The following is a 24,096-nucleotide window of genomic DNA, read 5'->3' as shown; positions in this document are numbered from 1 at the left end:
CCTCTCTCTCTCTCTCTCTCTCTTTCTCCCACTCTCCCTCTCTCTCTCTCTCTCTCTCTCTCTCTCTCTCTCAGCTTTCTGCCCCCTTTTCCATGTTGCACATTCAATTCGTCTTCTTTTTCGATCTCGGGCAGGCCATATGAATGATACTCATCTTGTTTTTTTTCGGGGCATTGTATTGGAACTGAAAGTGCCAAGAGTGCTCCATAGAATCTTGTGAAAGTGCCAAGAGCGCCCCATAGAATCCTAAGCTCCTTGAACCTCGGAGAGGAGCATACACATGCACACCTTTTAGCTGCTTGGTCTAATAGGTCTAATAGAATAACTCATGGTGGCAAATCTGCATGTTTGAATAGATAGTTGCCAATGTCATCCTTGCATTACAGTTTACTCTCAAGCTTAATTTGCAAGCACAAGGTCTCCCACTGCAATTAGCAGGACAGTTCTTGTCGAAGCTGATGAGTACCTGAAGCAAAGTTGCAATCCGGCTTGGGCAGAGCCTTCTGTGGCTCGAGCAGAGGTTTTTGCTTCAAGCCGAGACAGGTGTGGATGAACCGGAAGGTACCAGGTTCATTGGATTCAAGGAGCGATGGCTGGCCATGAAGTTGTGACGTTGTTGCAATTTGTTGCTGCGGAAATGAGCAGCTTTGGCAGAAGCAGTAAAGAGGATACAGCAGCAATGCTCGTAATTGGTAGCAACGAAGATTTTTGAATGAGGCTCATGCCCGCGATTGCACTTGCGCATGGCGCCGCTGCCTTGGTCTACGCTCTCTCCGAGCCACGCCCTGTGCCATCACTGGACATGCTGCCTTCTCTCTCCTGCGTCCAGCTCCAGGCAGCTTCTTGCTACCTCTTCGGTTTCCCGCAGAGTTTTGGGTTTATGGCTAAGACCCATATCCGAGCAGACCCAATCGCACTTGCAGAGCGTGACCTCCGCATTGTCACAAACCTCTCAGCTCCCGCTGCAACGTCGACATGTCTCGCTGCACGAGTCTTTGGACGAGGAGCAGCTGCGGGCAGTAGAAACAGAAGACTCTTGCGTACGAGTTGTTGCAGGGCCAGGCTCAGGCAAGACTCGGGTCCTGACACATCGCGTTGCCCACCTTATTGCGGAGCACGGAGTGTCACCCACCAACATATTGGTTCGCTCTAATTTCCTTATGTTATTGGCTCGACTGTGTAGACACTTTTATCGTGCGGACTGTTAATAGCGCTACTGTGTCAATTCCATAATTATACCATGCACCGCTTCTCACCGGACGAGAAAACGTTAACGTTTGTAACTCCAGCTGCGAGCCCCTTTAAGTCGGGTGTACTCCTCTCGTAAGTTGGCAATCATTATGACAACATACTTATCCATTCGTGAAAACAAACCGAAAGCATCGCTGATTATTAGAAATAGTAGTGGTAGGTGGAATAATCCATGCTCCGTTCAGTATGGATATCTTGTAGTATACGCCAGACCAGCAAAGAGTTTTGTTTGCAGCATGACTTCAGTGCATACATTTCGTTGTTGCACAGATACGTATGTGGTGCGCACACCCATACTCCCTTACACAGACATTCAACTGATTTAAGAAATTAGGAATTTTCGGAAGACAAAGGGAGAGAGAGAGAGAGAGAGGCAGGGAAGGAGAAATAGAGGCTATTCAGAAAAAGCCAAAAATCAAAACTAAAATTGAAAAATATTTAAATTGCAGGTACTCCAAGCATATGATAGCTTCGGGCCTTGACGCATAGATGAAGACTGTATGCTTTTATTTTTTGGGTTGGGTTCCTTGAAACCTTGCAATGTGTGCCCAATGCTATAAGGGCTTGCTTCTTTTGATTTTTGTAATTCTGTTGGAAGAACCTAGGGGTAGCTAGTCCCTGAAAGCAGTTATTGAAGGTCCATTAGCACATCAGATTCTTTCTGATGGATGATTGGATTGACCGAGCCATAATATATCTTAGGCTTGAACGTACTTTAGCACGCCAGATTCTTTCTGGGGATGATTGGATCAACTGAGACTTAGTATATCTCAGGCTTCTGGAAAACATCAGGACATCGTTAGACAGATTTAGGCGGTGGGTGTTGAACATTTTATTGATCCTTCTCTCCATCTTTTCCATGTGGTATTAGGGACCCTCAAAGGTGGAGAGTGAAAGTTTGCTCTGATACCACTATTTAGAAATCCTAAAATGTGTGTGTGGGTGCTTGTATCTCATTAGTGCTCAAAGGCCCTTGGAAAGGTATGCGTACGCTCCATGTTTGACCCTTTATGAGAGTATGCAATGTACAGCCCAACGTCTCTTTCATAGTGTTGTGGTTCTTGTGATGGGTTATGACTTGTGGGAATGTCCCATCATGGGGCCACCTTTTCACGAGTGTCCATCTATCAAACCATTCATAAGGAAAGGATTTAGATCATAGATCATGACATCCTTGGTCTTAGTCTCACTGTACACGAGAAAGAGCAATTTAGTGATGGTCCTTGGCTTCCTAAGCCAGCTGGTCCCTTTCTTCACCAGCTTCCGGGCCCAAGTGGTCTTTCATGGGGTCTCTTTGCTTCCCAAGCCCAAAGATCCCTATGTCCACGGGCTTTCCATTCCAAACTACGCGGGCTACTTGACTATGCAAGTTGGTAGTGACCAAACCTTCGGTCTGCAGGGCTTGTATATGCATCATGGACTGTTATCAATGCCATCATGGTCGACACATCCGATGGTAGCTGTAGATGTTTTTTGAACGTCTTTAGCTGTTCTATATCTCATTCTCAAAGTTAGCTTTCAATTCTTTTAAGTTGTCAAAGGTCTATGACTTCTTTGTCAGAAAGTACAAATGCTGGCTCAAGTGGAGCTTTGGCCTAGAAAGTTGCCCCCTTCTAGGATTGTAATGGGCAAAGGGGCTTGGAATACTCTATCACTAACTGTGTTCATCCTAACTATTGAGTGTGGCCCTCCTGCTGCTGTCACCCTCACTACCCGTCGTCTAATTGTTAGTCCTCCCTCTCCCCCTGCCCCCCCCCCCCCGCTGAAGCAGGGCCAGCAGACTCTTCTTCATCCTCGCGTCCCTCCCCTGCCCTAGACCGAAAGCCTTCGAGCAAGGGTCCTGCAGTGTCCCCCCCTCTTCTTAGGCTGTGGCTTCTTCGGTGCAGTCTCAGTCGCCCTCTCCTTTGCAAGACATAGCCCTGTCATCGCAGGTCTCTCCAATAGACTTATCTCAGCTTTCAGGAACAACGTCCCACACTTGCTAGGACTTCTGGAGGATAGGTCCTTGGAACTACCTTGGGGTACCGGATGCATATCCCCTCTCTTTGGAGGTGACGATTATGATATTGCAGCCCCGCAAAGGGGGCTCGATTGGGGTGATTGGTTCTCGCACTTGTCCCTTTTGGGGGCTCGACTTTGCTGCAAGTAAAGATGGACCCCTGCTTCGACCGGAGGGTGCAGGATTAGATTTGCAGCATGATGGAGGAGGGGATGGGCCCGCAAGGGGTGGAGAATTGGCTCAACCACGGCAGCTCGACCACATTCCAGCTAGGTTTCCCCCCTGAGAGACCTGCATAGGTTATGCCATTGGCTTCATATGCCTTGGACCGGAGATACATCACTCACAGGTCACGCATTTGTCCCTACACCAGTGTGCAGCCAAATTGGGGATTGAGGTGTCCTTCATGATGCAATGGGCCCTCAAGATTGGCATGGAACCTGCTATGCCCTTGATTTGGTGGCGCATGGATGCGGACTACTCTCCATCTAAGCTCCCTTCGAAATCTCAGAAATCAGATGTAGCCATGCAGGCTCCTTCGCACAAGAGAGCTCTGTTTCCTCAAGCCTCTTCTCCATGAGCTGGACACTAGTGAGTTGGAACGTGCATAGACTCATGGCCGTGCACGTCAGCAGCCACAGTACCTGATCCTTCGCTAGAAGCTTCAGCGAGTAGTGGTTGGGAGATCGGTGGATTTCCTTTTGATCCAGGAGCATATATTTTCAGCAATAGACATCTGCTGGTGCCACTATCTTTTGCCAAGAAGAGGCCCAGGGGTGGTGGTCTCCCCCAATAGGCAGGAAGGGGGGAGTTTGCATCTTGGCTTCACAGGCAGCGACAACAGATGTTTTTGGCCAGGGAGAGTTGATCACGGGTAGAGTAGTGTGGATTGGGATCACTGCTGGGGATTCTAGGATAGGCATACTGAGAATGTCTATGCTTTGGTGTGTAGGTAGTAACGCCGTGCTTTCTAGAGACACTTGACAGAGTATCTTCCAAATGTAGACTCTTGGATCATTGGAGGGGACTTCAACCTGGAGCACATGGAAGACAAGCAAGGAGGCGTGTCCTTTGCAGAGATGCCGACGGCAGAGAGGAGCACGTGGGAACAGTTTATCTTTATAGTCCGTGGTAGAGACCCTTGGAGAGATGTGGAGTTCTCTAGGCTTCCAGGCAGCCTTAGTTTCAGGCCTCCCTGCAGCAGACCAGCGGGGTAGCCTCAGCCTCTTCAGGGATCTAGTGAGGATTCACCTCCTCTAGGTAGTCTAGTCTTCCAATTTTGCAGTGAGGGTTTCAGCCTCTTCATACAGTTGTATTCAGCCCTTTGGGCATTCATTATTCAGTTGTATTCATTTCCTCTTCGGAGGTCCACTTCTCTCCCTCTGATTCTCTCACTCACATCCACAGCTCAGTTTGTGTATTGAGTGCATCATCTTGCAGTTGCAGTTAGTATTGAGCAGGAGAGAGAGCGAGGATGGGGGTCTATCTCCCGCTACACCTAGGTGGCAGTGACAACTGGTTGCCTAGACAACATATTGCATCATATGTGGCAAGCTTTGGGGCTCCCAAGGGCAGCACAGAGTGTGGATGGCGGGTAAGAGGGGCACCCTGCATAGGCAGCCCCTACATAGGCGCCTGTCGATCATAATGGGAACTCGCAGGTTGATGAATCATAACCCTGATTCAGTATCATTGCCATTCAACCCGAAGACGGCCGGCAGCTCCTTCTGCATACGGCTCCGTGTCTGGCTACCAAACATTTTGCAAGTGGAAGAATCCCAATCCCAGAAATCTGGTGGGGTTCTTATCTCTTATCCAAACCCAGCTTCTCAGAAATTCCTTGAAATGGCCCAAAAAGGACTAGTTTTATAGGCAAGGGCTAGTAGCTTGGTCGGCAAAAACCGACCAGCCAATTGGTTGCACTGGCGCAAGGTTGGCTGGCTCCCAGCCCTATATAAGGGGCCTTCAGCCCCCCTTTTCACTCGATCAGCCTTGCTCAGTTCAGGACTCAGCTTCCAGCCTCCAGTAGTGCTTCCAGCCAGCATATGAGGGAGGTGTGGGTGTCCTAGTTCCGCAACATAGGTCCATCTCCCGTATGTCGTAGTTAGGGGAGTGGTCTCAGCACAGTTTTGTATGCCGATTTGGCAACCGAGTTGGGTAGATCTCTTGTATCTCTCATGCTTGAATTCTCCTTGTATGTTCATCTATGTTTCCGCTCAGCTAGTCCCCGCATGTTATAGGAGCCCTCTATAAAAGGCCCCATTGTGGGCGGCATTAGGTAGTTAGACTGGCAGCAGCCCTTACCCGTTCAGGAGCATAACATGGTGCATACCTACAGCCACTAGGAGAACACAGGTTTGCTGGAGGGTGCTGTCGGAGGAGCTCGTACTATGGACGTCACTGAAGCTCACTGAGAAGCATGCAACCTGAGGAGTGCAAGGACTGAAGTAGGAGCAGTATTTGGCTCAGATTTTGTGCAATATGCTTTTGAGATATTTTTGGACTGTTCTATTGTAGTCTATCTCCTGAATTTGGTGCTTGTTATTTCTCTCATGTAATGAAGGCCAAAAGTGGGTCAAGTTAGTGGGGGTTAGGATAATTAGTATTTGGCGTGTTTGCAAGATAGAGGGGTCTAAAGGGCTAAGGAGGTACTATATAAGTACCATCCTCTCATGTACAAGGGGATTTTTGATGTGACATCTAATCCTATCCACTACCTCCTCCTTCCTCCTACGTGCTGCCTACTCTCTCTCCCAATCTCTCTCGCTCTCTCTCTTCCTCTCTCTTCCCCTCCCTCTACCCCCTTCCTCTCCTTCTTCCCCTTCATCTCTCTCTCTCTCCCTTTCCCTCTCCCTTCTCCTCTTTTCCCCCCTCCCTGCCATCTTTGGCGCTTCATCAAAGCATTTTCCTTGGTATCATACGTGCAAACAAGCAGTCGACGATCTTAGCCTTCAAACTACTAAACACAACGTTGATGAGAATCCCGAATCTTGCACAGTCAGACAGAGCTGATCGCTCATTGGCTTTGGGGCATAAGCGACTATAGCAAGGCTTGGTTTCCAAGGGTATTGATCAGCCCAGGCCTTCAGCCCGCTGTTGCTCGTTGTTCAGGCCTTCAATGCCGTCATCTGTTGGCCGCATGTCAGCTCAAGGTATCGCCGCTCGCAGGCCTTCAACACGTCAGTATGTTTGCCGCCTGTCAGCTTGTCGTCAGTTCGTCGGTAGTCAACGTTGCCAATATGTCGCTTGTAGTCCGTTGCCAACATGCCGCTTGTCTTCGCCTGTCCCATCCCGCTCGTCGTCCATTGCCAACACGCCGCTCGTCGTCGCCCCGTTGCAATACTCAGCTCATCGTCCGTTAGACGTGCCGCTTCACATTTCACCTTAGCCACCGCCTCAGCCATCGAGGCCCTTGCAATCAACTTCGTCGTCGAAATGGTGCCGCCGTTGCCTCCACCCAATTCTGGCGCCCGTCGCCTGCAAGACCTTAGCCTTCAAGATTTTTCCTAGGTTAGAAGTTACTTTAGGGTTAGGTTGGCCGGTTGGGTTAGGCTTAGTCCGTTAGGTTTAGTTAGTTGGGTCGGTTAGGTAACTGGGGTTTAGTTAGAGGGTTAGGTTAGTGGTCCTAACTATCTTACCAGTCTTTAGGTTAGGAGTCCTAAGTGTCCTAGGTGACTTAGGGACCCCCCCCCCCCCCCCCCCCAAAAAAAAAAAAAAAAAACTCAGTTTTTCTGGCCTCTTTTTGGGGCTTTCCACAGCCCTATTTTGGTTTATTCAGGCGCGTTTCGAAGCGTCTTCATTGATCTTTCTTCTGAGATCGGGGTGCTGAAGTCTTCTTCTGAAATCTGGCTAGTCGATGCAGTGGGCTTGAGCTAGGTGGGATTGACATACACTGCAGCAAGCCGAGCATGCAGGTTGATAGCTTCCACACGGACCAAGCATTTCGCCCAATGGGACAGCAACAAAGCTTTGTTATATAGTATGGGACAGCCACATGCCTATGGATGGAACAAGGGGCAACATGCCTCTAGTTTTGGGAAGCTTATGTAGGGCTTTGGCCAGCATGCATAAAACTTGGGGCAGCTTTAATGCGTGGGAGATTCACAACCTAATGGAATCCTCTTGATTACCATCCACAATCTGTTGTACCCCATTACATGGGATGTGTTGCATCGAGTATTTTCTCCCTTTGGGCTTATTCAGAAGATTGTTATGCATCGGATTTTAGGTGGTCTGCAAGCTGAACTACACTATGCCTCACAGGCTAGTGCATTGCAAGCACGAAACAACTTGCAAGGTCGGGATATATATGATGGTGGTATACTTCCAGATATGAGCATGGTGGCTATGGATCTGAAATTTTTGATGCGATTCTTTTTATGGAATGATATCAATCTTGGGAATTGTCCCTTATATGGAGAGCTTAAGCAGAGGTTGCTTTGCAAAAGAACTAACTGAGCTTGAAGGAGCCACTTGGAACAGAATGATTGCACGAGAATGTATGGCTAGGCCTTGTCAGTCCAAACTTAATGCTCAATATTACATGCAACCTGCTGGTGTTGTTTGGGAAAAGGGTCAGAAGCATGCAACGAGGGAATGGCACTTCTGTTACAGTTTTGGTTGCAGCACATCTACATATGCAATTTCATGCCTCACCTTCAAGAAAGAAGGGCTACTCATTAGAGTGCTTGACTGGAGCTTGGTTAGTAGATTATGGCAGAGATGAGTTGCTCAATAGTGCTCAGATGCAGTCAATATGGCATGCACACTCAAGACTATGGGTCACCACATGCACTTTGGGTTGCACATGGCTGATAGCTTTTGGGGGATGGGCATGTTTATGCTGACTTCGAACTACAACAATACCATGGACAGCTGACCCTTTTCAGCATGAAGCAAGCTGAGGTCACACAGTATGCATTTGCTTGTTTTATTCAATGCCCCCTCCTTGTTCTACCACATTAGGTTCAAACAATATGTTTGAATATTTTGTTGTCATGGGGTTGGACTTTGGTGTATCCAGTGACAAGGAAAGGTCGTGGGACCATGCCTACATGACTCCTAGCAGGCCTAATTCGTCTCTCTCAGATTATTTGGCTGTTCGCAGGCTAGATGCACCCGGAAGCCGTCTGAAAGACATGTATGCTACTAGCAGCCAAATATTGGAGTCCCATGTTGTCAGAATTCTAGATCCATGGCATGTTGGGGTATTGAAGAAGCTTATGGAGCTGTTTGAGTCCAAATACAGCAGCTATAATGAAGATGATTTTCGGTTCTCGACATTTGGCAAGGACAGCATAACCAGAGCTACAATGCAAAGACAGCTCATTGAAGCGCTCATGGAAGCTACCATTGAGGGTATATGGCAAAGCAATCAATGCTTTACATGTAGAGAAAAGTGGACAGGAAAGCACAATGTGGTGTGCAGAACAAAAAACATGGGGACAGCCAGAACTTACGTGATTATGGAGTTTCATGATGATGATTCTGGCAGGAGGGCTTACCACCCACATGACCCTGGAGGTGCCCAAATACCCAATGCACAGGAATATATTACATTTCCTTTTGACCCTGGTGGTATGCATAACGGCATATGTCCTCTTAACAGCATGGGGCCCATCACCTGCAATTTTGAGGACAAATTAATTTTTTAGAGGAGGGATGGTTGTAATGAAGGCCAAAAGTGGGTCAAGTTAGTGGGGGTTATGATAATTAGTAGTTGGGGTGTTTGTAAGATAGAGGGGTCTAAAGGGCTAAGGAGGTACTATATAAGTACCATCCTCTCATGTACAAGGGGACTTTTGATATGACATCTAATCCTATCCACTACCTCCTCCTTCCTCCTATGTGCTGCCTAGTCTCTCTCTCATAACTTTTTTGAAGAAATGGTTGGCCGGACCGTTTTGAGACCGCCACCGTTATGCTCATTGTACTAGTTATCTTTAGTCTCATAGATCTTCACGGTCTCCCGAAGACTTTAATAAAATTTCTTTCTTCTTTCTTTCTCCCAATCTCTCTCTCTCTCTCTCTCTCTCTCTCTCCCTGTCTCTTCCTTTCTCTTCCTCTCCCTCTACCCCCTTCCTCTCCTTCTTCCCCTTCATCTCTCTATCTCCCTTTCCCTCTCCCTTCTCCTCTTTTCCCCCTTCCCTGCCATCTCTGGCGCTTCACCAATTCAGCCCCAGCCCCCCTTTTCTACATCTCATGTGGACACAGAAAGTTGAAGTTTTTTGAAATAAAGCATTCGCTTCTTTTCTCTAAAGATTCTTCCGTCGCACACACCTTATCCATTTCTATTTCTGCTGCTCGAAGAAACTAGCCAAGGGTCTAGTTTTTTCTAACACCGACTAGAAGCAGCGCTCACTGACTCCAGAGCAATACATGTTGCATACCTATAGCCAGTAGGAGAACATTGGTTTGGTAGAAGGTGCTGTTTAAGGAACTCACACAACATATGGTCACTAAGGCACTGAGGAGCATGCAACCTGAGGAGTACAAGGACGGAAGTAGGAGCAGTACTTATGCTCACCATAGAGCATCTAGGGCAGTGGATTGCTGCTTGTTTTGGGATCTCTGGTGGAGCTATTTGTAAAGAGTGTTTGGCTCAGATTTTGTGCAATTTACTATGAGATACTTTTTGGACCATTCTATTGTTGTTTATCTCCTGAATTTGGGCTTGTGAATTCTCTCTTGTGGACACATAAAGTTATGATTTTTTTTGAATTAAAAGCATGCCCGTTACTTCTCTAAAGATTCTTCCATTGCATACACCTTATCCTTTTCTATTTCTGCTGCATGTTGACACTAGCCAAGGATCTAGGTTTTTCTAACACTTCTCTGGCCTCCTGGGCTACTTGGGCATGACTATCCCTTAGCTCATGAAGTTGTGACATTGCAATGAAAGAGATTCTCTGATTGTTGAGCTTGCATCTACATGATGGCTTCATCATAGCAACAATGTCTAAAGGTTGCAGAGAATCCGCTTGAGTGGAGTCTGCCCTCCATGCTAGGGTCCAACTATTCTTTGAGACTCATGGCCATCTCATCTTGCCACTAGAGCAGGTCGCCACCATGCACTAGCTATGCTATCTAGATCCTGGGTGATTTCATTCAGAATCCCTAAAGACAGGTAAATGTCCAAAGGTGTCTCTTGGGTCCTCAATACCATTCATAATACTTAAGAGAATTGGAGAACTTGCTTACAAATTAGCCTTACTAGAGGGATGTCGAGTACATCCACTTTTTCATGTGCGTAGGCTAAAAAGTCTTCGAGGTATTGTGGACCATAGAACTTGCTTACAAATTAGCCTAACTAGAGGGATGTTGGGTACATCTAGTTTTTCATGTGAGTAGGCTAAAAAGAAAGTTAGGAGATGATGATAATCTCATTGGACATGAAGTCCTAGTTGAACTCATTGAACCTGCTACTTCACCACATGAACCAGAAAGAATTTTAGATAAAAAAGAAAAGACATACCATATACCAAGAATGTATGGTCAAGTGGAAAGATAGACCCGAAGAGAGTTCAACATGGGAAAGGGTAATCAATCTCCAGAGTAGGTTTCCCAATTTTGTTTTCGAAGACATAAACCATTCTTGAGGGGAAGGGAATGCTACGCCAACACGGAAGCCCATGGGCGAGGCGGGAGACTAAAGGGCTCGACAATGCTTGCATATTATGGGGCCTAGAGCGCTTGGGTCTAGGGTCACACCTAGGCCTAGGCATTTATGAGGAGGTGCGTAGGGTAGCCCATGAGAGGGCTTAATGGAAGAGGCCCTTAGGGGACACATGGTACTAAGAGGTGAGGCCATTTGGCGAACATTGGGCTAGGGGGAGAGTTGTAGAGAGAACTTCGAGGTGGGAGGAGAAAGAAACGACGCTCTAGAACATGGGGGATTCTCTGAAGAGCTCGTGGCTGGGTTGTTCTAGAGCTTAGAGCCCTCTTTGCTTGTTCATGTTACACCACCTAAGTCCAAGCCCCGTGACAAGGCTCAACCCAAGGAGTCTAGGCCACATGCTATGTGTGTGTCTATCTGAGTGCAGAGGTTTGGCTACACAACCCTCCCACTGTTGTCTTGCACGAGTGGCGGTTGGGTGGCGGCTCTACCTATACTGCATGGGAAGGCTCTCACAAGGTGCCCCATTTGTTTGTAGTGCAGGCACTGCCCTAGGAGTCCGAAATCCTTGATCCTCTGAGAGAGAGAGCTCCCATCCAAGGTCTCGAGGAAGATCTCCCCCACTAGGGACTCCGGGCACTCTACTATCACCTTGATGCGAGGGACCGCTGGGCAGATTTTGGCACTGTGCCAAAGCACCCTACGATAGAAGACAAAGTGCAGCAGTACTCCTTTGGAAGGCCGGGTCACTTGAAAGCTGACACATGGTGCGTTGAATCCGCGTCATCCACTATAACGGCATGGTACCACGGGATAAAGAAAACTTGATGTGGGCTGAGGAAAATTGGGCTTTGGGGTCTGGGTGATATTGAGGGAGCTCAGCTAGAGAAGAAAGACACCTCTCCAAATTTTCTTTGATACCACAAATGAATTCTTAATTTAATATTGATAATGAGCAAATGAGCGAAAAGACACTGTATTGATAGCAGAGAACAGAAATATATATGGAATCAGAATGTCTGAGAATGAGTGGTCCAGAAAAACAAGGCCTCTGTTATATAGAGAGTGAAGACCATACTTGAAAAGATATGTGGATGAAGGGGTGTGTCTCTTTAAAGGGTGCAACCCTTGATGAGAGGTATACTACAATGCTATATGTACAAGTGTCCTCCTTACAAAAACGTGTACTTCTCTGGAAGAGTTTTTGCTCTTTGTGGAGTGTTGCACCTCATGAGAAGTGTCCTGTGGAAAGGGCATACTTTTTCACAAGTGCCCATCCATCCAACGATCCATAAGTATAAGGTTTTAGGAAAGTGATATATATTGCTTGTGACAGTGGGAGGGGGTGAATGTAGAAGCCTACTGATGAAAGGGTTTATGCACCCCAGAAAACAAGCGTTCCATTAGGGATTGATGATAACCGTCTACTGCTCATTGAAATACTAACCGCAATATAACTGTGGAAACTAAACTCTTGAACTCTAGGGTTTTAAAGAAGACTATGAAGCATGAAGGAGAATGTGAATCTGGAAGCTGACTCGTCAGAATGATAGCCTACATATTAAGGCTCCACATTCTAATCTTTCTGCTAAGAATCTCCTCTATAGTATGGTCACTTCTTCCTCCAGAAGCTGGAGAGAGAGGCCTCCTTAAGTTCAGAGGTGATCCACTGATGCATAGCTGAATGGTAGTTACAGTTAATCTGGTGCAGGATGACGACTTGAAATGGTTCAATACATCAAAATACATTGTACCAAGCTGAAAGTGCAATCTCCAAGGCAATGGCAGTTGGAGCAGTTTCCTTATCTTAGTTTATGACTCAGTTGTTTGAGTTGTTGAAAAGGGGGATGGGAAGATGTGACCTAAAAAGATATACTGTGCTCTATTTTCCCTTTTTCCTCTTAAAAGGATGGTAGGAAGAATAACCTCTAAAATGCTTACCTTTCCTTTGGCAGTTCATAACATTCACCAATAAAGCAGCTGGTGAACTACGAGAAAGGCTATGCCAACTTTTTGGATCTCAAGTCTCACAGCAGTTAACGGTATGTACCCATGCTGGGGTCCTTCTCAGTATCTGTCGTGTGTGTGTTTTGTACTTTGTTTGTAGGCCAATAAGAATTCTCTATCGATGTTCGTTGATCAGAGGTAGAGGCAATGATGGAGAATGTATAAATGGGTTGGCCTGTCTCTTTTATACTAGATGTAGCTGATTCATTGATTGGTTTTTTAGCATAATAGTTCCAGTGGTGAACAATTGTATGTGGTCCCCCCTTTTCCATACTCCAAATATTGCATCTTCTTGATTCCTCTTTATTGTGACCTTTTATATCACTTCTCATGTATTTTGTCATTAGTCTGCATTGTTTCGTTGGCCCCCTTTTTACATTCAAGGGAACTATTACAGTATTCTTTGTGATTTAGTGCAAATGGGCTGATGGGGTGGAGAATCAAGGCACCACACACAAGCACGTTAAAATTTCATAACTTCTACATAGTAGGCTGCAACCCTTACATAAATGTGGCAGCAGGGTTAGATTTTCCATAGAAAGAAAGAAAGAGAGAAAGTCTATTAATGTCCACTGGAGACCAAAAGGGCCATGGGATAGGAAGAAACCCTCTAGTACAACTGCTTTAGGGAGGGCACATGGCAGCTCCCAAGGAGTGCAAAAGCAACCCCAATTTATTTAGAGTACCCACATAATAGTTTGAAAGAGTAATCAGCCATACATCAGTTTAAGAGTGAGAGTCTTTTGGTTTTGATTTAAACTCTCTGATTAGGGCTACGCCTTTACGGTAAACTGCCCATTTTCCATCCTTTCTGGCAGCCCTGACTTTAGCTAATTCAGTTGCCTTATTGTTGAGTTGAGCTTGTGTAAGCTCCTCAGCTATCCATACTTTGGTACTCTTCAGCTTGTAACATTGTCGAAGAAGCTTGATTCACATATCTTTTGACTTTAGTGTAAGGATTGCCTGACTTTTGTAGTGCATAATAGAAGTGGGACTGGAGTTGTCATCGTCCTGCTCATCATCATCCGTCCATTCAATGTTGGGTAAGCTTGCTTTGATCTTTGTCAATATTGCACTATATGTGTCCTCCTCTTTGTACCAATCATCTGGAAGTCCCCCTATTCTAATCTTCAGTGCATTATTACATCTAGGTTCGTGTTCTTTAATCTCTGCTTGAATATCAGACTTACTTGCTTTGGTATCCACTTCCACAATCACTTCCTTCTTAGCAGTTTGTACTTCAATATAAACAAGATCTTTGACTGTAGAGACTAGTTGGGGGGTAGGGGAGGAGTCCTTACAAGATTTTACAGCCTCATCAATTACTGCCATTGTGTTTAATGTTTTCTGTTGTTTGAACAACTGATGAAAAATTGTCTATCCACAAATTAGCGTGCAGATAGAATTTTCATGCCCAGCTTCTTCCTGTTGGTTCCCATGTCGCTTATATCAAAACCCCCATTGTATCTGGCCAAGGAGCTTGAACATGACATTGCTTCTGACTCCCCAGCTGTTACCTGTATACTCTTCCCTTGAACATGCAGCCTTTGACAGAATGCTCTTATAGGCCTGCTGTAGGTACGTATCAACCTTTGTTTTCTCTTGTGGTTTACTGTGCTTCAACAAATATGGTGGTAGGGAAACAATGCTCTCTTGTCATGCTGACATACCCAGCTTCTCTTCTTAGGGGGCAGCTAGTGAGCTAGGCATCTTCATTGACTACTTGTTGGCATTCATGATTGTTGATTGAGGGGGAGCCACTTACATCCCGTGCAGGAAAGGGTCTCTTTTAGGACACCTTTAGACATTGTTGATTCTCTTCGTAATATTTTCGAGTTCTAATTTGCCCTGTTGCTCCCCTATCTTAAGACGTTTACGAAAGCAGAGACAGATGGATCAACCTTGCCTCCTATATGCATAAGGCAAAGGTGGAGGTGCAATATAGCCATCCTTTTTTAGTTCCTCCTTCACCTCCCCTGTGATACTTTTATTGAATTTCAGAATACTGAGAAGAGGACTTTGACTCCGTGGCAAAGTTTTTATTGGAAAAATCACAACTCTGCAGTAGGACTTGCTGGTAGTGTGCTTTGACAAAGAATTCAGCAATCCTGAAATTTAACCTGAGCCAGATTATCCTGCTGTTGCTGGATTTCAAGGTTGAAGTTTGGTCAGACAAGTCTACTTTTGTGTTTCAGATACATCTTTGACAAAAGAATGTTCTCAACTTTATTAGAATTGCTAATTATTAAGAAAAAACACAAGTGAAGCTAGCCCTTCAGTGCTGCACCATCGTACATCTCCCACATGGAAGATGCAAAACAAGAGCAGGCCTCACCTCCGTTGAAGGTGAGGGACACATGCAAGACAAGAACACGCTCACGAAAGCTCTTTAGCTGCATTCTTTCTTCGTAAGGAGTCGAGTCTCTCTCATTGGTCGAAGAACACATCTACACCCTCAGGCAGGTCCTCAGGTGCTCTTTACACATCATCTATATCTTTGTGAGCAACCACCCGCTTAATAGGTTATTCCTCCAATTGACTGTGGCGGTGTGCACTTTTCGTGGAGAGTTCTCTAAGAATGCCCCCTGTGAGGAGGGTTGCTCTCTTCAAGAATCCCTGCCTAAGGCTCCCCTTTTTCGCAAGCTGCTCCAGAAGTTTTTTTTTTTCAAAGAAAGGAATCTTCTATTAATGCTTGAAAGATTTTATACAAGACAACAGCCCCGAAGGTGCTAAGTATGAAAAAACCGGAAAAGGCTGAAAGAAAAAACTGGCCTGTTCCAGAGAAGCCCAGCTCACTACCTAGGGGATCTCTGGAACTGGGGCTAACAGTCAAGTGGGGGCACTATACAGCAAGCGAATACCTCGCGGAGTGAAGATGTAGAAAACACCTATAGGCCAAGCCTTGTAGAAACGAGTGAAGGTTCGATAGCTGAAAAGAGAGAGAGAGCAAGGTACAAAGAGTCGCAAGAGTCTTGGCCGTCACGTCAACTAGGATAGATGAAAAAAGGAGTACAAAGTACTTGTACCTAGACCTACGACTAAGTGTCTTAGGTGTCACATAGGACTAAGTGTTCTATGTGGCCTAAAAGGCACTAACACTACAAGTGCCTATATTTATGCCTACAAGGCACATACCATGGCCTATAGGGCATCACTAGAACCACCATGAGATGGCCTACAAACCCCCCTCCATGGGATGGGCTGAAGTACTGGAAACATCTCAGAATACCTGGTATTTTCTGGTCATGGTCGCACATGCTCATCCAAAAGGATATAGCCACCTATGAATGTACAAGGGATGTCAGATCATGTAACAAAGGGAACCAAGTGTAAAGCCTGTTGGAAGACTTCGAACTTGGGACGAGGAAGTGCCTTTGTAAACATATCTGCTATGTTGTCCTCTGCGGGAAGATAGGACAACTCTATGTCTCCTGCTAACAACTGCTCCCGAACATGCTCCCGAACATAATGATAGTGAACTTCATTATGCTTGGTACGCACATGAAACACTGGGTTACGCGCAATGGCCAAAGCACTCTGGCTGTCAGTGTAGACAATAGTGGAGGATGTCTGGCGAATACCAAGATCTGTAAGTAACTGTTGAAGCCAAACACACTCTAGTGTAGCGGTGAAAGCTGCCCTGTACTCAGCCTCACAGCTAGATGTGGCAACTATTGGTTGCTTCTTGCTGAGCCAAGAGATACATGAATTGCCAAACAAAAAACAATTGCCAGTATGTGACACTCTGGTGTCGGAACATCTTGCCCAGTCACTATCCGTGTAAGCATGCATGGTAAGTGAACCCTGATCACCATAGAAGAGGCCTAAATTCTGAGTGCCTCTGAGATATCTGAAGACTCTCTTCACTGCCTGCCAATGCTGTGAACTGGGCATGTGCATGAGTCTGTTGAGCTGAGATCTGCATACTGTAAGTCAGGTCTGGTGTGTCATAAATAAATAAGGCATCCAACAGCCTGCTGATAAAGAGTGATATCACATGGTGGGCTCCCATCATGAGCTGGGAATTTGAAGCCAGGGTCTACTGGAGTAGAGATTGGCTTGCAATCCTCGAACTAAAAACAATCAAGGAGCTGTCCAATGTACTTGGATTGTGACATCATGATACCCTTTCAACATGAGCAAATTGAATGCCCAAATAATAGTGGAGCTGTCGCATGTCTGACATTTCAAAAACCTGCTGCAAATCAGCTTTGAAAGCTGCAATATGCTGAGTATTTGTGCCCGTGATGACCATATCATCCACATTTAAAATCAGCACTAAAAAATCAGATCCACTCCCACAGACATAAAGAGTGGGCTCTGTGGGGCTATTCTGAAAACCAAGGGATAGTAACTGTGCATGAATTTTGGCATACCATGCCCTAGGTGCCTGCTTCAAACCATAAAGGGCTTTTCTAAGCCGGCATACCTTGTTTTCAGAATTAACAACCTCAAAGCCAGGAGGTTGTGTGACATAGACTTCTTCCTGCAGATCCCCATGAAGAAAAGCAGTCTTGATGTCAAGTGCTTTTAAAGGATATACCCAGCAATATCTTGTGAAATCATCAATGAGAGTCATGAAATATTTGTACCCCCCAATGGCATTTGTCCTCATTGGGCCACAGACATCACTGTGCACTAGCTGCAATTTCCTTTGTGAGAGTTTTGGACAATTCTTTTGAAAAGGAAATCGGTGCATCTTACCCAAAAGACAACCCTCACACACATGTTTGGAAACTGTGTGAGTTTGAGGTACATCATTTGCCATGTGCTGTGAATGTAGCTTTGCAAGAGTTCTATAATTGAGATGACCCATTCTCTCATGCCAAAGATGAGTTTCAGCAAGCTGTGAATCTGAAATAGCAAATGCTTCGATAGAAAGTGTAGCTGAATGATGATCAAGGTGATAAACCTCTTTTGCAAAGTTCCAGTGAGAACTATGGCATTGTCATCACGAAGATCACAAACTAGGCATCTGTAGCCATCAAAAATCCCTCGGAAACCTGAAGTGGCAATTGCTGAAATTGAGATCAAGTTGACTTCAATTCCAGGCACAAAGAGAACATTTGTCAAAGTGACAGGATGACTTGAAATAGATGTGAGCTGCACATCTCCAATTCCTTTTACAGCATATGAAGCATTATTAGCACATGTGACAGTCCCCCCTCGAGGTGCATCAGCTAAAGGGTGAAACAATTGTGTGCAAGATGTGACATGCTTGGAAGCACCACTATCAAAGTACGAGGACTGAGCATCATTAGCAGTAAAGAATGCATCAGCTTTGGAGGGATCAAATGAGCAATGGACAGCCCATGCCCAATCATCCTGAAGAGCATGTGCATGTGAAGCATCTGCTGGCTCATGGGATTCAATAGCATGTGAGGCATTAACTATCAATCCTGCTTTCTTTTTCTCCTAAGCAATGCGCTTCTTGCATTCTGAAATGTCATATCCAGGCTTGCGACAATAGTTGCATCTTTTCTTCTTTGACTTATCTGCTGTATTTTTAGATGCATGGGAGGAATTGCAGCTGCTATGCGCAGATTTTGGCTTGCCCATAGGCTTGGAAGCATTGCCTCTTCCTGTCTGTTGTGAAGCAAATGCATGATCAGGGAAAATGGGTTGTCTATTAGCTCGACTTTGCTCTTCTTGCAAAAGCAAAGTAACTAGCTGACCAAAAGAATAGTGGTTTGGATTACCCATGGCCACTAATCGAAGGGTTGTAGCAAACCCTTGATATGTATTTGGTAGTCCATTCAGTATGGTACTGACAAGCTGTGAATTTTGCACCACATTATCAATGTTGGCAAGTTGTTCCATGAGGTTCTTGACCTTTGTCAGGTATGCATCCATAGTGTCACCTTCATTCATACTGACTTCATGTAATTGCCTTCTCAAATATGCAACACGTGCTTCATTGCGAATCTGATAGAGAGAAGCCGATTTATCCCAAGCATCCTTTGCTGTCCTGCAAGACCGGATGTGTGGAATAATGATTCTCTTGCATGATAAAGCAATACATGAATGTGCATTTGCATCTCTTGCATCCCATCTTGACTGTTCTTGAGTTGGAAGAGCAGCAGCAAGAGTGCTAGAGGAAGAGGCATCAGGAGGAGTACCCCTTGCAGAGGGACCAGTAGTAGAGGCAACCACTATAGCATTGGCTGGCCTCAGATCAACCCTAGAAACATTTTTCCACAAATGCTTTGCAACAAGAATATGTTTCATGAGATAAGACCACATCGGACAGTTGGTGCCATCCAACTTATCATCTTCACGAAGATCGCCAAATAGATCTGATTGTTCCCAGCCATAGCAAATGTGATACCCTTAAAAAGACCTGAAAAACCAAAAGCCTCAAGGCTATCACTGCAAAAAGCTGGCTGTCCAAAAATGACAGCAAATATCTGCAAATTTCCAACCCAAAACAAAGGGCAAATGCTGATCTGACCCAAATGTGACTGTGGCAGGCAATGTTTATTGCAAAAACAGCAAATCTGGCAAAAGCCCCAAATTTAATGAGGGCAAATAGGCCAGAAAGAGGGCAAATGCAGAAAAGCCCAAATTTTGCTGAAATTTTGCAAATGTGACCCAATGTATGCGAATCTGACTGAATGTCCTGCAGAAAAGACTCAATGTCTGAAATTCTGACCCAATATCCTGCAAATGTGACTCAATGTTCTCCAATATGACCCAATGATTTGTAATCAAACAAGAAATTGCAGATCAAATCCCAAAAGAAATAGCCTCAAGGCTTGCAACTGCAAAATTAGGACTGCTGTCCACAAATTGACTGCAAAAGTGCACCTGTCCCAAAGTATAGACCTCAGAATAGAGGCTTTCCAAACTGTTGAAAAGTTTGATAAACCTTCAAACAGTAAAAGCAAGTTAAGGACAAGAAAGATCCTCAAAAACCTCAAATTTTGAGAGAGTCCAGACAAGCTGTACGGACAGCAGTTCTGTACGGAACAGCTACGATGCAGTTGTACAAACGTACAGTGCAAGTCTAGTGTATGGTGAACGTACAATCGTACGTGTTAGGTACGGAGAGTAGTACGGTACCTTGCCCGTGTACAATCGTACGTGTTAGGTACGTAGAGTAGTATGGTACCTTGTACGGGCAAGTACATAGTGCAGGTACAGATTTGTACGGATGTACAACGACGCATGTACGTAACTGTACGGTATATTTTATGGAGCAAAATGTACGACAAAAGTACGGTGCATGTACATGAATCCAATGTACGGTACGTGAATCCGATGTACAATGCAAGTACGGAGATTGTACGAACCAGTTACTAGACCTTCTGTACGCCTGTACAGAAGATGTACGGCGATGCAGGTACTGATGTGTACGGTGGCGCAAGTACGGTACGCAGGTACGATGGCTCAGGTACGGAACGCTACGGTTGTTGTGCGGAACGTAGACAGGATGTACGGTGCAGGTACGTACGGACGTCCGTACAGTCGTACGAACTGTATGGAAAAATGGTGCAGGAAGCAAATCTGGGCTTTGATACCACTGAAGGGTCGATAGATGAAAAGAGAGAGAGAGCAAGGTACAAAGAGTTGCAAGAGTCTTAGCCGTCACGTCAAGTAGGATAGATGAAAAAAGGAGTACAAGGTACTTGTACCTAGACCTAGGACTAAGTGTCCTAGGTGTCACATAGGACTAAGTGTCCTATGTGGCCTAAAAGGCACTAACACTACAAGACTAACACTACAAGTGCCTATATTTATGCCTACAAGGCACATACCATGGCCTATAGGGCATCACTAGAACCACCAGGAGATGGCCTACAACGAGCACGCCTCTCAATAGTCGCCCTGGAGCCTGGATTCCCACGCTCCTAGATGGACCGTAGAGTGTAAATGATATCCTGCCAGATGGCAACCAAGGTAGCCGAGGGTGGAACCGGGTGCTCTCCCATCACAAGACTGCAGCGAACCACCCAAATGTTCCAAGCCGTGATGCTGGCTACCACCTCCCAAAAATTGTCTTCCCTAGGAGGAGGAGCTAGGGCGTCAGGGGGGGCTGCCTCGTGGAGTGCAATCCTCTGAATGCTCTGACCTTGTATCCGGTAGACTGGGGAGATCTCATCAATCTGAAACGTGTGTCCTCTCTCTGTCAACCAAGCCACCATCCCCCATGTGTAGTCTCTGTGAAGACTCTGCATACGTGTCATGATCGTGAGGGCTCTCATCGAGATCCTTGTTGTGCTACGATAGCTCCATAGGCAGTGTGGGATAGTCTCCAGGACACCATCTAAGCAGCAATGGCACTGCCCCTCCACTCGCATCGCTCCAACCATGGGCCCAACCATGGGCCGACGGGCAAGCCTCCGTGGGTTGCCAGCCTGAAGAAGTATGAATTCTTCCTCAACCGCAAGTTGGACCACAACCGCATCCAAAACCTGGAGCGAACACCTCGGGGCACTCTCTGGGTCACCCAGTGTCTCTTCCTCGAGGGAGTCCATCTCGACGAGTCCATCTGAAGTCTCGTGCCAATCCGTGTGGTGTAGGAAAAGAAAGGCACCTCATCTATCGTCTCAGCTAGGTTGCCCCTAGAGGGCCAGAACCACTCCCCCGGGTCCCACTGGTCCCTCAGGGGTCGACCTCCCATTGCCAGAGGCGCCATCTAGAGGCGTCCTGCTGTGAGATACTGGGAGGATCAATGTGCCACTCCTTCTCCAAGCGTCCTAACCACTCTGATCATCTGCCATTGTATCCCATCAAGACTCCCATCCATCTCAAGGTCACTCCTAGTGAGGGATTGAAGTAGGCCTCCAGGTCCTACATGGAAGAAGTCGGGGTGCGTGTTGCCGCGCTGCATCAAAATCCTCAAGGGAACACCAATACGGGAAAACTGCCCCAACCATCTGCTGGCTCTCCAAATGTGAAGTCCTTCCCACCAGGACTCATAAATGGCTAAGTTGATCTCGCCCATCCGCTGCCCTACCCCTCTCAGATGCGCTAGGACGTCAAGCCTCGCCTCTACCTCCATAGGTAGTCTGCTCGAGCGACCAAAGGACCCTACTGGACCATTGTCCCACTGTGCCCAACCAATGTGAGTCTGCTGCCCAAGCATACGTCCCTCCTGATCTCTGACCTCCGAGTGCCACATAAGGGGCTAACGCTCGAACTCCTCCTTGCATCTGGGCAGAGCACGGATGAGACCCCCTGCGAGTCTTTGCCAAACCGTGTGAAGACTCCTCATTAGGGGGGAGCCCTTCCCTGTAAGGGGGGCCTCTGAGAAGATCCATCTATGTGAAGGCTGCCACTGTCCCCTAGTGCGCGGGGTGTTCCTCAGAAGCCCTCTCTGTAAGAGGAACTTCCAAGGCTCAGCACCTGGGGTGAGGCCACGAGCCACCAAATTGCTCAGAAAGGCCCTTCTCTGCATCTCCAGATCAATGATACCCCAGCCTCCCAGTGCCTGCGGCATGATCACCGTTTGCCAAGCTACTCGGGCCCTAGTGTTCCTCGTGCCGTCTGAACCTGCCCAGAGAAAGTTCCGTACCAACCGTCGGAGCTGCCCAATGCATCCTCTGTGAAAGCACCGACAGGAGGCAATATACTAGGCGGTTTGCCACTAAGGCGTGACCTGCGAGGGAGAGTTTGGCCAAGCTCCAATAGAGAAGCTTGCGCCGAACACTCTCAAGGACCGGGGCAATCTGTTGCTCTGCTGTAATGCCAATACCCACCTGGCATCCCCCACTCACGGATCTCTTGTGTCTCCTTAAAGCCTGTGAAGAAGCCTATGGATTTCGTCGAGTTGATTCGTGCCCCCGAGGCCTCACAATAGATAGCCAAGGCACCTCTGACTCTCTCTAGACTCGCCGTGGTGCCCTCAACATACAAGTCCGTGTCATCTGCAAACTCTGAGTCAAGGAGCTCCTCCTCCTCCCTACTGGGAGCCCCAACCCTGTGAGACCCGCCACCTGTGATCTCAAATAGTAGCCCAGAGCCTCCGCTACAAACAAGAAGAGGAAGGGAGCTAGTGGGCAGCCCTAGCGAACCGAGTGAGAGAGAGGAAAGGCCTCGCCTGCGTGTCCTCCGATAATCATCTGACTAGAGCTCCCTGCGTATAGCGCTGAAACTCCTCTGACCCATCTGTCTGAGAAGCCCAATCTTCTCATAGTGCCCTCCAGGAAAGACCACTCCACCTTGTCGTAGGCCTTCTCAAAGTCCAAGAGAAGGATGGTCAGTGGCTGTGACTCCTCCCTGGACCAATCCACTACCTCTCAGAACGTGAAGATGTTGTCCAGGATGCTGCGCTTCTGGACAAACCCAGTCTGTGTGTCATGAATGATGTCGGTAAGATGAGGCCGTAACCGCAAACTCAAGACCTTGGGAGGATCTTGTATGCAGTATCAAGCAGAGTGATCGGCCTCCACTATCGGATATTTGACCGCTCAAGGACCGAGGGAGAAGGCCTGTGTCGAAAATCTCCTGGCAAGTTAAACGGAAAGGGGTGGAGATAATCTCCCAGAAGTTCTAGAAGAAGGCCGGAAGGCCGGAGTCAAGCCATCCTCCCTCGGGCACTTCTGGGTCGGGAGAGCCTTGAGGGCTTTCCAGAGCTCCTCATCTGTGAAAGGCTCCTCAAGTTTGTTGCATAAGTCCCACGAGACTACTGTCGGAACATGATCCCCAACTAGCTCTTGGGCCACAAGACTAGCTGGGGTCATCCTCTCTGTCTGAAAGAGTTGGCTATAAAATCCGGTGGTCATGTCAAGAATCTCCTGCGGGTCAGTGTGCATGATGCCATGCAAGTCCTGAAGACGCTGTAGCTGTGTGCCGGTCGATCGGGGCCCAATGATCTGAAAGAAGTGCTTGGTCATCTTGTCCCCCGAGGTGGACCTAGGGTCAGGGTTGGCAAATGGGCATTTGATTGGATGCCATGTGGGCAACACACCCCAAGAGAAAAACAAAGAGGGGGGGATGTCAAGGACAGTACCAGGCAGTTATCAGTCTCCATGGAGGGCAGAAGGACTGCGGGTATGCCATGTGGCCAGCGGGGATTGGCTGCAGCAAGAACTGCGTAGAGATGCAGACCTGGGACAGGTGGCGCTGACATCAACAAGTGTACGGAGCAGGGTACAAGACTGTACGGGGCTGGATAGGGCCTGGCAGGAAGCAGATCTGGTGCAGCATCAAGGGAGGTTGAAGAGGCAGGTAAAAGGGCTGAAGGGGGCAGGCCCCTTGCCCTTTTAAGGGGCCTGGTTGG

At 46.9% G+C, this 24,096-nt stretch overlaps 1 protein-coding gene across 3 annotated transcripts in view; it reads left to right on the top strand.

Moving 5' to 3' along the window:
- Positions 1-393: 393 nt before the first annotated feature.
- The window catches only part of LOC147902205 (uncharacterized), a 162,216-nt gene continuing 138,513 nt past the window's right edge, over positions 394-24,096 (top strand). The window contains exons 1-2 of one of the 3 annotated variants that reach the window (XM_087375270.1): positions 394-1,142; positions 12,821-12,907. In XM_087375270.1, coding sequence (XP_087231396.1) covers positions 744-1,142; positions 12,821-12,907 — 486 coding nt within the window. In that variant the 5' untranslated portion in view covers positions 394-743. The remainder of the gene's footprint in view (positions 1,143-12,820; positions 12,908-24,096) is intronic. The other 2 variants (XM_087375268.1, XM_087375269.1) reach the window with 2 other exon arrangements.

The sequence above is a fragment of the Dipteris shenzhenensis genome, chromosome 5 (assembly GCF_047967505.1).
Source record: "Dipteris shenzhenensis isolate YYH24624 ecotype China chromosome 5, Dip_SZ_1.0, whole genome shotgun sequence".
NCBI lineage: Eukaryota > Viridiplantae > Streptophyta > Polypodiopsida > Gleicheniales > Dipteridaceae > Dipteris > Dipteris shenzhenensis.
The sequence above is the reverse complement of the archived record's forward strand: the minus strand, read 5'-3'. Positions and strand labels throughout refer to the sequence as shown.